We start from the raw sequence: 15,760 nt of genomic DNA, 5'->3' as shown, positions 1-15,760 counted from the left end.
GGACGGAGGTGGGGATGCAGTTCCTGGGCTGAATAGAGAAGTGTGGCCCTTGTGACTCGTCAGGGGCACGGCTTGCTCTCTCCATGTCTGCCCTCTGGTGTGTCTTGAAGGTCTTGAAGGCCTTCCAAGGAAGGGTTATGGCAGTAACCTGGGAATCCTTGAAGTTGCTCCAGCCACCTGGGTTGAGGGGATCCCCTGGCCTAGACCCCACTAGGCAGACTCAGGATGGTTGCCATGACAGCTGGGTCTCCTTTCTGTCTGCAGATGGTGGGACTTCTCATCTTGGTTAAGAGACCAAAGTTAGATCACCTGTGTTCAGAACCCAGCTTTAGTACTCACTAGCTGTGTGTCCTTGGGCAAATTGCTTAACCTCTCTGTTCCTTGGTTGTCTCATCGGTAAAGTGGAAATAATAATAGTATCCACCTCATAGGTGACTGTGAGGATGAAGTGAGTCAGTGTGTGTCAAGTCCCAGACTAGTGCCTGCCATAGGCAGGTGCTGTCATTTGCAGTAATGTGAAGTGTAAATTCTATATCCACCTGACCTTCAGGCACCACCCACCACCAGGTCTTCCCAGGCTACTAGCAACCACCTTCAAGCCTTCCAAAGTAAATGGGTGGTCCCCATAGGGAGAACCCCCACCCATTTGGCAGGACCTGGAATTCTTGTTTGAAGGGAAAGAATTCCCTTCCCTGGCTTCTGTGGGGGTCTCCCACCTGGCTCCCTTCTCTCTGTTCAGCCCAGAGCACATCCCAGAGTCTAGCCATCTGGGGCTCTGCAGCTCCCTGGACCCTGAAAAAACACTGGGCGTGCAGTTCTGAGGCTGAAGGGGTTCGGGGGTGAGCCGAAGGGCTGTGTGTGTTGGGGGACTGTCTGGGTGTGGTCTACTTTAATAACCCAGCTCAGCGTGTGCAGGGAACTCAGAGTTTATAGAGCCCTGGCCCTTCCACCATATGGGCCAGGGCAGGGGCGGGCGTGTGGGTGGTTTATGGGCTGCTGTGGGGCCGGGAGGTGCGGGAACAGGAAGTGGGATGGAGGAACGGGTGGGGTTGAGCAAGGCTGTCGGCCCGGCACCTTCTCAGCTGCACCCTTACCCGCCAGCGTCGCTCCGTTCTCCAGGATTCCTAGGGCAGTTTCTGCCCTGAGATTAGGTTCCTTGGCAGGGTTCTCATGAGTTAGCTTTTGAGGAAGGCAAAACCATACCCTCCCTGGGTCAGGGACCCTCATCCCATGGCAGATCCTTGGCAGGGTTTGGTTGATGCCAGGGGAGAATGAGGGGTGAAGTGTTAATCGCTTGGTCGTGTCCGACTCTTGCAACCCCATGGACTGTATACCTGCCAGGCTCCTCTGTCCATGGAATTCTCCAGGCAAGAATATTGAAGTGGGTTGCTATGCCCTTCTCCAGGGGATCTTGCCAACCCAGGGATCAAACCTGGGTCTCCGACATTGCAGGCAGCTTCTTTACTGTCTGAGCTACCAGGGAAGCCTGCGGGTGGGGGTCCCTGATCAGGGATCCTGATGACAAGGAGGAGGAGAGGCAGGGCAAGAGGCAAGGAGCTCTTCTGAGAGCCGCAGAAACCCTTGGCCCTGCCTGTGTGGTCCTTCTCTCTTCCTCGTCATGGTGCCTTTGGCAGCTGCATGGTCTTATGAGCCTGTTTTCCTCATCTGAATAATGGGCATCACTCCTTGCCACTGCCCCCGCCCTGCCAACCCCAACTATGCCACCTTAGTTTTGAGGGTTGAATAAATATGAGAGTACAGGTGGTGATGGTTTAGTCGCTAAGTAATGTCCGACTCTTGCGACCCCATAGACCGTAAGCCCACCAGGCTCCTGTGTCTATAGGGTTTTCCAGGCAAGAATACTGGAGTGGGTTGCCATTTCCTTCTCTCAAAGTACTTCTTCCCCATGAAAGTACTTTTTCCTCACAAAAGCGCTGTGCAGGTATAAGGCATTTTATTTTTGCTCTTGATCCCCACCAGTACCTGTCTTGAGTGTTAAGAGCCAGGCATCATGGTTGGCACTTTGATCTCATTTCATTTTAACCCTCACAATCTCAGGGAAGACCCTTCCTTCCTTTTAATAAGGCTCAGAGAGGTGGAGTCACTCATCCAAGGTCACAGGGCACACTGACTAAACCACCCTGCCCTGGAGCACCGGTCCGGCCCTGGGGTGGGAGATTGCTGTTGTCTGGAAGGGCCCTGCCCTAACCCCTCTGCTTCTGCCCCCCAGGCTCAGGCTGCCCAGTGGGCTCAGGCCCAGAGCCCAGAGCAACCAGCACAATAGCGTCCAACAGCTGGAATGCCAGCAGCAGTCCCGGGGAGGCCCGGGAGGATGGGCCCGAGGGCCTGGACAAGGGGCTGGACAACGATGCGGAGGGCGTGTGGAGCCCGGACATCGAGCAGAGCTTCCAGGAGGCCCTGGCCATCTACCCGCCCTGCGGCCGCCGCAAGATCATCCTGTCGGACGAGGGCAAGATGTATGGTGCGTGCGGGGAGGCAGGGGACCCTGGGCCGGACTTGGGGAGGCGCCTGGCCCTCCCCGCCCCTCCCCCTGCTCTCTGCCCTCTCACCCAACCGGTTTGGCGAAGTCCTGCAGGGCCTCCAGCCCTCCTCAGGCGGGCGGGCGAGTCTGGGCGTGCAAGCCTGTGTGTCTGGATCCTCCTCACAAACAGGCCAGGCTTGCCCCCTCCACCAGAGTGCAACCCACACGCGACACCCCCCTGGTTGCCCCTGCTGGCCTGGAGGTTTCAGGGTGACTCAGTGGATCCCAGAAACTGGGTCAGTTCGGTGTGTTCTGGTCTGGACCTGAACACAGGTCCCTCTCCTAGGAGGACATGGGGGAGTCCCCCCGAGGGCTGAGGCCTGGGGTGGGACCCCAGAGCAGAGCAGGGGTTCCCACCATCAAGGGGGGTCAGGGAGAGGGACTGCAGGGTGGTGAGAGGCCCGCTCTGGGACAGGGCCCATGTGGAGAAGAGGGTCTCACCTCTTCCCAGGCTTCCCCTTGCCTCCCTCTGCCACCTGGCCTACCTCCTGCCTCCAGAAGGGAGTGTCCCCCCCACCCCGTTCCTTCCTCAGAGGGCTCTCCCAGGGCCGCATTTTTGGGATAACTCAACCCTTCTGCTTCTGGATCCTTGCCAGCATCCTCCGCCCTCTGGAGTGGGGCAGGCCGCCGTCAGCCCATCCACGCCCGGTGTCCAGCGCCGTGGCGGGCACAGAAGGGAGACAGCTGGGCTGCCTGGGTCCCCTCTCCTCCCATGGGCACACGCCCACCGCCAGCCTGGGCCCACTCGTGGGGCCGGCAGGTGTTCCCGGGTGCCTTGCCCGGGATGGGGGCCACCTGCCCCCAGCGCCACCTCCCAGATGGCCGGGGCAGCCCCACAGGGTATTTTTAGACAGGGCGGAGGGAGTGGGGTGGAGGGGGCAGGCAGGAAGGGAGGGGCAGTGGGCCTGGTTCTGTCATGGAAGAGGAATTTGGAGAATGTGGCCCTTCTGCGGAGGCTGTGGAGTTGGGGGGCAGGGGGCCTGGAGTTGGGGGTAAGGGGTATGCCCCCGAGCATGCTGACATACACTGCACCGTGTGTCCCAAGCACCACCCCTCCGCTTCACAGGGCCAAGTCCTCAGACACTGGCCAGCCTCTGGGTCCCCCGAGGGTCTGGGGTACAGAGCAGAGTCCCCCACCCAAGGCTGACAGGCTGAGCTTGCTCTCACAGGGCGGGACAGACACTGGGAACCAGTGACTTGGGGGCGACAGGCTCAAGGACACGGCAATGCGCTCAGTGATACCTCTTGACCCAGGCTGTCTGTGTAGGAGGCGTGCTAGGGACTGTCCGGTCCTTCCTGCCTGTTTCACCAGAGAAGGGCAGGGACTTGTCCAGGAACTCCTGGTGGCCAGGACACCAGGACAAGGACCCAGGGCCCAGAATTCTCACAGACACACAGGGATGTATGCCCAGGAAGAGATGTCAAACACACACACAGACACATACCCTCGTTGACAACACAAGGGGGAAGGAAACCCTGCCCGGGGCTGGGAGTGGGGGGCCCAGCTGTCCTGCTGCCCTTCGGCCACACCTGCCCCTGTCTGTCTTGTGGGGAAAACCCATCAGGCCGCCTGACATTGTTCCACCTCCTGCTTTGCAACCCCTCCCCCAGCGAGCAGCACCCCCAGGTCCTGGAGGCCATGGGGGAGCCCTGGGACTTCCCCTTCAGCTGCCCTGCTTGTGCCCCTTGGGGGGCGGGGAGGGGAGTGGTGTGGAGTGGAGACAGGGGGGGAGAACAGAAGAGTTGGGGGGTGTGGTATGGTTTCCAGCTGGGGAGGGGGCTCTCCTCTTTGTCCACTTCCCATTTTCCTCTCATCCCAATCTAGGTCGAAATGAGTTGATCGCACGCTACATTAAGTTGAGGACAGGGAAGACTAGGACGAGAAAACAGGTAAGAGATGATTTATGCTGTGCGTGCCACCCCCGCAGAAGACACTCTCTTCCCTGCCTCCTTCAGCCCCTTCCCGGCCGAGCTAACCCACTGCCTGGCCCACTTCCTCGGATTCGTCCCATTACTCAGCCCCAGTTCTCCGACCTGGGATCGAACCTGAGCCACCTGCATTGGGAGTGAGGAGTCTCCTCCTCCACTGGACCTCCGGGGAAGTCACTACTGTCCTTGGTGACTCACCCCCTCCCCCAGATCTTTGGTTCAGCGACCACAGATCGCTGGGCAACTGTGGCAGCTGTGTGTTCCTGCCCCGAGTGGCTCACTGACCAGGCAGGGAGACGGACGGTTGGACAGATGAGTGTAGAGGAGGGCGGCATGGCCGAGATTGGAATATGCGCTGTGGGACAAGCATCTAACCCTAACCAGCCAGGGGAAGTGAGGAGGGAGGACTGGGAAGGCTTCCTGGAGGAGGTGATGCTCACGATGCCTTTTTTAAAGAAGGAACAAGATTTAGCCCGGCAGGAGGAAAGGGAGATGATTCTTCCAGGCCGAGGAAGTTGGCTGTACAAATAATAGTTGTTAACGCCTCCAGAGTTGACTTTATGTTCATGTATTTAGTCCTCATAGCAGTCTTGTGAAGTAGGTACAGTAATTATCTCTATCTTACTGATGAGACCAAGGCACAGGAAAGGAAAGTAACTTCCTAAGGTCGCTTGGCAGGTTGGCGGTTGGATCCACTGGACAGGAAAAGAGCCTTCAGTTGGTGTGGCGTGTGGAGGGAGCGGGGGAGAGACTGAGCTGGCGCCCGAGGGCCAGGTTTCCCTGGGGGCAGCTGGGGGCCTGGAAGGGACTAGATCAGGGAGTGGCAGCTGTTAAGGCCTGGGCCCGAGGCAGTGCTTAGGGAGGGCCAGGCGGAGGCAGGGACCTAGGTCAGCGGCAGTGGCCTGGGCAGTGACCGTGGGTAGCGGTGGTGGGCACAGAAGAAACTGGCAATCTGGGAGATGACTAGGTGGCTTCCAGTCCAGGGAGGAAACCTGAACGGAGCCCTTAGGGTGGGTTGCGTGTGGGGTGAGAGAGGCAGGCTGGAGTCAGGGACCTGGAGAATCTAGGTCAGCACCGCCCGAACCTCTCTGTCTGGGTGGGATTTGGGCCTTACCACCCACTCCTGAGACCCCCACTGTCTCCAAGGAGGATTCTGGGTCCACTCACCCAGAGGGAAATTGCTCCCCCATTGTTCTGGCCTTTATTAGTCACTCTCCCCGGGCCAGTGCATGGTTGTTGTTAGTTTATTGTTTATTTCATTTTACTTGGCTGCACCAGGTCTTCCTTGTGGCACACAGGATCTAGTTCCCCAAAAAGGGTTCGAACCCAGGGCCTCCTGCGTTGGGAGCTTGGCGTCTTAGCCGCTGGACCACCAGGGAAGGCCCTGGGCCAGCTCAGGCCATACAGCATTTATTCATTTAGCAAATCACTGAAGCTACTACTGTGTTCTCTCGGCACTAGGGATCCCGCCAAGAACCGGACAGACAGGGCCCAGTTCCCTGAAGCCTGGGGCCACAGGAGGAATACCAGCTGTTCAGCCCCCGGCTTCAAATACTTGCTCCTCTACCTGTGGGCAGGGGGTGCCTCACCTCCCAGCCTCTGTTCCTCAGCCGTTCAGTTAGCTGAAATGTAAAACAGAGTGTATTTGTGTAAGAATTTGCCACTTCTATTGCTGTTATTATTACAGTCATTACAGACCGCTATCCCAGGCACAGGAAGAGGGGACTGTCTTGGGCAGGTGTGTCCTGCTTCACCCAAAAGACGTGTTTATAGGAACCTGTTGGTCAGAGTGGGAAGGGGCCCAGGGATCTTTAAATGAGACCCAGGGAGGGTTAGCAGATCCTCTGAATTCTGGGTCTAGCGTCATACCTGCTTCTGGCCAGATATCCCAAGAAGGCTGGCTGTACAATGACATTTTACATACTAGCTGTTGGTAAGCTCAGGATTTTAAAAACCTCTGGCTTTTGTCATTTTGCAAGGGTGACACTCCTCTAACTTTATTATTAGATCTCTGATGTCTGATATCTCCTTAAAGAAGGACCCAACCTATGGTTGTGAGAACAAGGCGTGTCTTTATGTGTCACAAAGAGCAACGCAAGGTTTTTTGGTGGTTTTCGTTTTGCTTTTGGCTGAAAACAAAAATGCAGTTTTTTAAAATTTATTTTTATAGCTACTTAATGGGCTTCCCTCATAGCTCAGTTGGTAAATCATCTGCCTGCAATGCAGGAGACCTAGGTTCAATTCCTGGGTCAGGAAGATCCCCTGGAGAAGGAAATGGCAACCCACTCCAGTATTCTTGCCTGGAGAATCCCATGGACAGAGGAGCCTGACAGGCTACAGTCCATGGGATCGCAAGAGTCGGACACGACTTAGTGACTAAACCACCACCACCACAGCAATTAATAGTAAGTGCAATGCCTCCATGGGCTTCCCAGGTGGCTCAGTGGTAAAGAATCTGTCTGCCAAGTAGGGGACGTGGGTTTGATCCCTGGGTCAGGAAGATCCCCTGGAGAAGGAAGTGGCAACCCACTTCAGTATTCTTGTCTGGGAAATCCCATGGACAGAGGAGCCTGGCCAGCTACAGCGCCGGGCTCACAAAATGTCAGACACGACTTAGTGACTAACTGACAACAACAATGCCTCCATATTGAAAGCACAGCTAAATATTACATTAGGATTAAGTCCCCTGTGACTTTCAGCTGTCACAGAGTTGGCCATCTGGTCCTCTGGGCCAAGGGCCTGTTGGTGGTGGTCAAGTGGGCTCTGCTGTCAGGCCACTTGGGTCCAGCTGTGTTGCCTTGGATTAGTTGCTTAACCTGTCTGTGCTTTGGCTTCATCATCCCAATCATATTAAATTGGGAATATTAGTGCCAACTTCTTAGCATTGCTGTAAACCTCAGATGAGTTGGTACATGTAAAGTACCGGGAACGATAGTAACTGTGGGGAACTTCCCTGGTAGTCCAGTGGCTAAGACTTCCAGCTCTCAGTGCAGGGGATCTGGGTTCAATCCCTGGTCAGGGAACTAGATCCCACATGCCACAACTAAAGATCCTGTATGTTGCAAATGAGACTAAGTGCAGCCAAGTAAATAAATAAATAATACATTTAGAAACTAACAAATACTAGCTGTGCTTGGTAAACGCTGGTTGTTGTCATGATGTGAAATGATCAAGAATATTGCTGGATGTTAGGTGTGAATCTTGGGCGTGGTGAGATGAGATGCACTCATTTGGGTCCTCACCAGCTGGTAGGCTGCAGTCCGTGGGGTTGCTAAGGGTCGGACATGACTGAAGGACTTCACTTTCACTTTTCACTTTCACACATTGGAGAAGGAAATGGCAACCCACTCCAGTGTTCTTGCCTGGAGAATCCCAGGGACGGGGGAGCCTGGTGGGCTTCCGTCTATGGGGTCACACAGAGTCGGACACGACTGAAGTGACTTAGCAGCAGCAGCAGCAGCAGATAACAGGGGGCTGTCCAGCAGCCCTTACATAGTAACTTTTAATCCATGATTAAAAAGAAAAACTGTTTCTTTGTGGCGATAAAAACAATTTGCAAGCAAGCCAACAGCAATTGCTGATACTGAAAGTGAAGCAGCTTAGAAGATCCTAGAAGATCCTTCCTGCTTGTTTCATGGCGGGGAAAAACAGATGTTTAATTCTCTGAGGCTCAGGGTCAGATCCTTGACAGTGTCAAAGGGGTATTGTGCAAGCCCAGGGCACACACATCCAGACTGTGGCTAGCTCAGTTTTGAGTTGAGGGAGGCTTCAGGAAGGAGGGGCTGGAGAAGAAATGCAGTTAAGAGCATATACTGTGTACATAGAGAGACTACACACTGCCTTGTGTTAGTCCGAGGGGAAGAAAGGCGTGCTGGGGAAGGGAGCTGCACAAACAAAGCAGGAGCGAGACCAGGCCTGGTTCCATAGGCCGGCAAGCTGGGGTCTTCTTGGGCGGACTTAGGCAGAGGTTCAGGGGAGACCTTCTGTAAGGGATTTGGCCTTGATGGGTTAGCTGGTGGCCAGCAGGAGCATTATGGCCATGGCTAGCCTCTGAGATGCCAACTGGAAAAAAAAGGGGTCCAGTGAGGAAGAAGTCACCCGTTCTTGAAAGAATACAAAGATGCTCTTCCTCTGGTTTTTACCAGTCATCTTTTAATGGGTGTTAATTCTCCATTAGGATATGAAAGGATTCAGGGCTGCCTGGCAAAGGTCATGGTCGGGAATGCAGAGTGTCCCTTCACATTGGGGCCTCTTCAGTGGTACTTGCGTGGCTGCTTATGTTTGAACTCCTTGTAAGAACGACAGTAGTTGAAAAGCTTGTCAGCTGCCAGCACCGTGGAAAGTCTGGCACAGCTTCCTTTCTTCACATTGACATACTTGTCATGCTTTTGAAATGCTCCAGCAGTGCCTTTAGGGGCGAAATCCTGCGTAGGTATCCAGCTTAGCAGCTCCCTGTTTTGATGTCCAGGAGCTTCTCCAGCTGGTGGTGTGACTGATGCCATCTTGGGTCCCAGGGGTCTCTCCCCCTTTACTTTAGACGCAGTCCTGCATCAGGGCACGTGGCTTGGCCAGCAGAGCTTGGGCTAGATTTTAGCCCTCACTGGTCAGGTGCCCTTACGCAGTGAACAACTTGTCCAACTGTCCGTGGTAGTCCTGGAAGCCACAGTAGGCTCATGATCAAGACAGGCCAAAAGAGAGCGGAATTGGCAGTGCAAAGGGGTGTCTGCCCACAGGGGCCCCACAGTTCCCCCCACTTTCAGTTGGTCCCAGGAATAAGGGCTGGGATGCTCCTTGCCCGTGGCCATCCCAGCTATGCCTCCTCACTGTCTGTGTTTTCCTCTCTGGCCGGGCACGGGGCGGCCCCTAGGTGTCCAGCCACATACAGGTTCTAGCTCGGAAGAAGGTGCGGGAGTACCAGGTTGGCATCAAGGTACGTCAGGCGCCTGACCGGGGCCTCCAGCCCCGTTCTCACTCACAGTGCCTCCACCACTGCCTGCACAGCTCAGGCCTCTGCCTTGGCTAGCTCTCTGGCCCCACTACGGCTCTCTTCTGGCTGAAGCTCTGTTCTCGCCTCTCCTGTTCTTTCTGCTCTTTTTCTCTTTCCTTTCTCTCTCTACAGGTCTCTAGCCACTTGCAGGTTCTAGCCAGGCGGAAGTCTCGGGAGATTCAGTCCAAGCTGAAGGTAGGGGGTCCCCTGCCACTTGGCCTGGCCTTGCCCAGGCCTGGTGCTACTCTCTGACCCCAGCCCGGGACAGGGAACCGGTTGTGGAGCTATAGGTGGGCAGCACGGGGGTCTCAGAAATATGAGAAGCAGAAGAAGCCCAGTGACTGCCTAATGGGGCACAGGGCCATGGTCCCTGGAGACAGGGAGGAGCCCAGCAGGACAGCCCGCCTGATAGCGAGGGAGAGGAAGACCACATGGGAGCCACTGAGGCTCACCTCTCTTCTCCTCCATTTTCCTTTTCTCCTTCCTCCTAATTGCTCCTTGCTAATTGCATGGGGACTTCGGGTGGGCGGGGAGGAGACACAGGGTTGAGGGGGGCTGGCAGGCATGGCCGTTCCTTGTCTTGGACACTCGATCCTGGTGGCCCTGTGGCTGAGGATCTCAGAGCCTGGGCTTATGGCCCCAGCCTGGGTAGGCTGCACCTCTTCTCTGCCCACGGCTGCCCAGCAGACCAGGCCTCCTGCCCTCGCTCCTCTGCCTGTAGCACAGCCCCAGTGGGTGTGGACAGACCCAAAGGACCCCAGCTTGGTCCCCTAATTAGATCTTCAGCCTCTCCACCCTCATCCTGCCCTTTCCAGGGCACCCTCAGCCGACACGGACTCCCTCTGAGTGGCAGGGGGCTGGGGGAAGGTCCACAACTGCCTCTGAGCTTCCCTGGGCCCCTCAGGACCCCAAGAGCCAGGTGGGCATTGAGAGAAGGGCGGTGAAATGACATGCCCCCCCACCCCCCACCCCATCCGGGCTTCTCTGTGTCTCATCTAATCCATCCTCCTTCTCTTCCACAGGCCATGAACCTGGTAAGTAGCACTGCCCTGCCCTGGGGGTGGGGGAAGGGCAGTGGGTGGGAAAGCACCTAATGCAGAATTTTCAGATTATGGATTGCGAAATCAGCTAATAGACTGTGCAAACAGCATTTTTTTTTTTTTTAATGGATGATAGTGGCTCTTAAACTTTAGCTTGTATCAGAATCACCTGGAAGGCTTAGGGAGCCAGATTTCTCGGCCTCACCCTCAGAGTTTCAGATTCATTAGGTCTGAAGTGGGGCCTGAGAATTTGATTTCTAATAAGCTTCCAGGTGATGCTGGTGTTTTGTTGGTCCGTGGACCAGACTTTGAGAACCGCTGATGAAATAGAAACCATGAGAGTGTGTGACACACAAGCAAAATAAAGGGAAATATTTTTCACGTATACTGGGTTATGGAATAAAATAAAAGTACCTCTTACTGTGGATTGTAATCAGAGGGATGATGTACACTTAGGGGACGGGGCCTGGGTCGGGGCCCCTGAGGCAGGCCCCCATCCTGTCTCTGGCCTGGCCTAGGCCTCACAGAGCTCCTCTCCTCCCCAGGACCAGGTCTCCAAGGACAAAGCCCTCCAGAGCATGGCGTCCATGTCCTCCGCCCAGATCGTCTCTGCCAGCGTCCTACAAAACAAGTTCAGCCCACCCTCCCCTCTGCCCCAGGCCGTCTTCTCTACTTCCTCACGGGTACGGGGGTCCTGGGAGGTGGGACTGGGGTGAGGGAGTGCCTTTAGGGTGGGCGAGGTGGGAGTCCCGGGTACTGAGGGACCCTGGCCTTTGTCCCACCTCTGCAGTTTTGGAGCAGCCCCCCTCTCCTGGGACAGCAGCCTGGACCCTCTCAGGAGTGAGTATTGGGAGATGGCCTTCCCCCACCATCTTCCTTCCCCTGTCCGCCGCGCTGGACTTCCCTTCCCATCTGGGTTCCAGCAACAGCTGAGCAAAATCTTAATTTGAAAATAGAGGGTTGGAGAGCAGCAGTTCAGAGAGCTCCTGCTCCTGTCTGTTCATTCTTCAACCACTTGTCAGCCAGCTTACCATTATTTTTCACTCAGTTAATCTCTGAGTCAGTCTTTCAATCAGCAAGTCAGGTAGCCAAGTGCTCTCAGGTCCTTCAACTCCAGGATGAATTTCTTCCTAAGACACGCCCTTGGTTTAATGAGCAGGTCTGCAGGGTGGGGCTTGAAATGCTACATTAAATGTGCACATCAGTTGTGAGATGCAGCCAGACTTCATAAAAGTTAACACATGAAGAAAACAAAACACTTGGGAGTTTAGCTGGTTGGCATGCATTTCTGGGAAGTGCACAGGAAGGCCAGGTTCCTCCCTACAGGGGTCCCAGATGAGACCCATGTGACTGGGCCAGGCGGCAGGTGGGGAAGGGGGCGACTCTCTAACCAGCCTGTGCTCCTGTCTGCAGCATCAAGCCCTTTGCACAGCCAACCTACCCTGTCCAGCCGCCCCTGCCGCCGACGCTCAGCAGTAAGTTCCCCGCACGGGGCAGCCACCACCACCTGTCCCTCCTTCAGCACCTGCACGTCTCCTCGGGAGAGCCTGGGCTGTGTGTGTGTGTGTGTGCGCGCGCGCACGCGCACGTGTGGGTACTGGGCGGGAGGGGTGGGTAGCATCTGTAGGGGACTGGAACAGGCCGGGAAGAAGCCCCTTACCATTTACAGTGTTGCTTCCAGAACTCTGTCACAAGTGCGCACCACCAAACGTGTTACACTGATTTGTGTGTATATATAATTCCTTCTAAGAAAAGACACCAAAATCTTCACAGAGTTTTACTTCTTCTAGGTATTGGGATTCTGGGTAGTTTTTATTTTTCCATTTTCACTTGTCTTTTTTTTTTTGGACTTTTTATTTTGTACTGGGGTAGAATGGCTACCCACCCCAGAATTATTGCCTGGAGAATTCCATGGACAGAGGAGCCTAGCAGGCTACAGTCCATGGGGTCACAAAGAGTCAGACACAACTGAGCAGCTAACACTTAAAGCCAATTAATGTTGTGCTAGTTTCAGGTGAACAGCAAGGGAGTCAGCCATACATATATGTGTATCCATCCTCCCCCTAGCCACCCCCGCACCAACCCAGTTTGACACATAACTTTGAGCAGAGTTCCCTGTGCTATACAATAGGTCCTTGTTGTTTATGCATTTTAAATGTAGCAGTGTGTACATATCCATCCCTAACTATCCCTTCCTCTCAGCAACTGTAAGTTCATTTTCTAAGTCTGCCTTTTCACTTGCCTTGTAGTTTCTGCTTGCACACACGTTAACAGTGACACGAGGAAAAATCCACTGGTGTACATTCCTGAGGCCACAACACACGGGGGTGCAGGCTCCACACTGCATGAGGACAGCTGGCCAGGGAGTCAGAATCCACCCTGTGTTCCCGTCCAAAAGCGGAGCCGTTTTCTGACTGGCACACAGGCCCTGTGCGGGCGGGGCAGCTCTGTGTGTAAGCGCACAGTACCTCACGCAGACGAGGGTCCATCTCTCCTCCCAGGTTACGAGCCCCTGGCCCCGCTCCCCTCAGCTGCTGCCTCTGTGCCCGTGTGGCAGGACCGCACCATCGCCTCCTCCCGGCTGCGGCTCCTCGAATATTCCGCCTTCATGGAGGTGCAGCGAGATCCTGACACGGTACCGTGGGGTTGGGGGCAGGGTCTGTGCTGTCCGGGGCCACCGCTCAGGGTCGTGGGGCTGGGACACCGTGGTGGGGGGGTGGTCTGTCTCCATGAAGCCCATCGCCCCCCCGTCCCGGGGCTTGCACGCTCGCGTGCTCTTCTGACCCTGTCCTGGGCCCTCCCCACAGTACAGCAAACACCTGTTTGTGCACATTGGCCAGACGAACCCCGCCTTCTCAGACCCGCCCCTGGAGGCAGTGGATGTGCGTCAGATATATGACAAGTTCCCGGAGAAGAAGGGCGGCCTGAAGGAGCTCTATGAGAAGGGGCCCCCCAATGCCTTCTTCCTCGTCAAGTTCTGGGTGAGCTGCCCTTGTGCCTCTGTTCCTGACGGCCCCCGCCAGGTGTACAGTGCTCCCCAGGCCTGCCCTCCCAACCCCTGCCCCTGCCCTCTCTGCCTGGGCCTGGGAGTACCATGTGGGCGATGGGCCCCCCAAGTGGGATGCCTCCCTTGGCCTCGGGCAGCACCTCACGCCACCCCGCCCTCTCCTCCAGGCTGACCTCAACAGCACCATCCAGGAGGGCCCAGGCACCTTCTATGGGGTCAGCTCCCAATACAGCTCGGCCGATAGCATGACCATCAGCGTCTCCACCAAGGTGTGCTCCTTTGGCAAGCAGGTAGTGGAAAAGGTGGAGGTGAGTGGGGGGCCATGGCAAGGGAGGGGGCCGGGCGGTACGCTGCTGGGAGGGGGCAGGCTGAGTGATACCTGCCCCCGCCTGCCCGCTCTACCCCCGCAGACTGAGTACGCCAGGCTGGAGAACGGGCGCTTTGTGTACCGCATCCACCGCTCACCCATGTGTGAGTACATGATCAACTTCATCCACAAGCTCAAGCACCTGCCAGAGAAATACATGATGAACAGCGTCCTGGAGAACTTCACCGTCCTGCAGGTGCAGAGGTGGCGGGGGCACCAGGGCACAGGGGACATGGGGATGGGTCAGGGGGTACCTGGGCACAGGGGGCATGGGGGTCGGGGCACCCGGGCACAGGAGCCTTGAAGTGGGGGTACCCAAGTCCATTCCTTAGAGGAGGAGACTGAGCCCCAGAAAGAACCCATCCCCACCCCCCCGCCCCGCACCCCAGCCCTGGGCCACCTGACCTCCCGTCTCTTCCTACCCGGCCCCCAGGTGGTCACCAGCCGGGACTCCCAGGAGACCCTGCTTGTCATTGCTTTCGTCTTTGAAGTCTCCACCAGTGAGCACGGAGCCCAGCACCACGTCTACAAACTCGTCAAAGACTAGGGTGCCCTCGGCACCCCCCACCACCACCACCATCAGGATCCAGGACGAGCATCTTTCCCACACGCCTGCCTGGTCCCCCCACCCCAGGGGTCCAGGATGGAGGGCTCATCCACCTGCCAGGCCTCAGGCCCAGGACCCGGGAGGCCTCCCCAGCCACCCCTGCACGTCCACTCCCTGCCACTGTTCTGCGCTTTCATTGAAGGAGGAGAGAGGCGGGGCTCAGCACCAGGGCAGCCCTGCTGGACGCCAACCGCCATCACCAGCTCTGCCCAGCCTCGAAAGACTGGGAGGATGCTTTCCAGCTCAGGGGCGCGTGGCTGCTGACCTTTCAGGGGACTGTGGTGGGCGAGGAGCCGGAGTGCAGAGACCCCGGATGGGGGAGTGTCGAGCTGGGGTCGTGTTGGGAAGAGAGGGCCTGTGCTTTCTGTGTGCCTGCGGTGTGCCAGGCCTGGGGCAGGCTCCCGCATGCCATCCTCAGACCCTGCAGGGTGAGAGTGGGGCTCAGTGTCTCCGTCGAGGGACCTGGGGAAGAGGTGGGCAAGTTGGGAGTCCTCCCCCGGGGGCAGCCTGTCCCTAAAAGCCCAGGTTTACACTACCTCCATGGGGTGGGGGCCAGCCACAGGGGCCAGAGGGAGTCTGCACTGAAGGGCCAGGGTGGCTGGGGCGGGCGTCCAAACAGACCCCAGGGCCCTACCAGCCTGCAAATCCAGGCCCTGGGGGCTTCCTGGTCAGATCCAAGCTGCCCAGCCTGGCCTGGTCCCAGCCCCCACCAAGAAGCCTCCCTGTGGGCAAAGGTTCCCAGGGGCAGGCCGGGGCTCCAAAACAGGCTGGAGGGTCAGGTCTGAGGATGGAGTCCCAGCCCCCAGGGAAGACCTGTGGCCCGGGGACAATGGGCAGCAGAAGGGTTTGACAGTTTCTTTTGCCTAAGACTTGCATCTGGTGGTGAACCCTCGGGGGATGCCATTCTGTTTTCCGCGCCTTGGTCTCTCTGGCCTGGAGCGGCGGCTCCCCACACCCAGACCTGGGACTGCTGGTTATCCCTCCCCATCACCCAGGCTCCTCCGCCTCCAGCTGCCGCCCGTGGGTATTTATGAGTTTCATATGAAGTACTGTGCCCCTTCCTTCCGCCACCCCTGAGCTTCCCGAAGGTCCTCACAGTTTGCATATTGCTCAGGCCACCTCCAAACCCAACCTAGGTTTTATAATGTATATTATATATTTTTTGTGTATTTTTTAAAATCCAGCTGTGATGGGTTATATCATACATGTGGCACAAGGCTGGGGCAGAAGGCCTGAAGGCCCGGCTCCTGCTTAAAAAAAAAAATTAAAGTTATTTGTTTG

At 56.5% G+C, this 15,760-nt stretch overlaps 1 protein-coding gene across 1 annotated transcript in view; it reads left to right on the top strand.

Annotated features, from left to right (window-relative positions):
* Window positions 1-15,760, top strand: part of TEAD3 (TEA domain transcription factor 3) — a 24,072-nt gene extending 8,312 nt beyond the window's left edge. Inside the window, exons 4-15 of the mRNA XM_088831527.1 lie at window positions 2,231-2,482; window positions 4,368-4,432; window positions 9,339-9,401; window positions 10,481-10,492; window positions 11,044-11,181; window positions 11,289-11,338; window positions 11,912-11,973; window positions 13,000-13,133; window positions 13,306-13,479; window positions 13,673-13,813; window positions 13,916-14,068; window positions 14,306-15,760. Coding sequence (XP_088687653.1) covers window positions 2,231-2,482; window positions 4,368-4,432; window positions 9,339-9,401; window positions 10,481-10,492; window positions 11,044-11,181; window positions 11,289-11,338; window positions 11,912-11,973; window positions 13,000-13,133; window positions 13,306-13,479; window positions 13,673-13,813; window positions 13,916-14,068; window positions 14,306-14,419 — 1,358 coding nt within the window. The 3' untranslated portion in view covers window positions 14,420-15,760. The remainder of the gene's footprint in view (window positions 1-2,230; window positions 2,483-4,367; window positions 4,433-9,338; window positions 9,402-10,480; window positions 10,493-11,043; window positions 11,182-11,288; window positions 11,339-11,911; window positions 11,974-12,999; window positions 13,134-13,305; window positions 13,480-13,672; window positions 13,814-13,915; window positions 14,069-14,305) is intronic.

The sequence above is a fragment of the Moschus berezovskii genome, chromosome 23 (assembly GCF_049115385.1).
Source record: "Moschus berezovskii isolate FMDL1 chromosome 23, NW_MosBer_1.0, whole genome shotgun sequence".
NCBI lineage: Eukaryota > Metazoa > Chordata > Mammalia > Artiodactyla > Moschidae > Moschus > Moschus berezovskii.
This window is presented reverse-complemented; position numbering and strand designations above follow the sequence as displayed.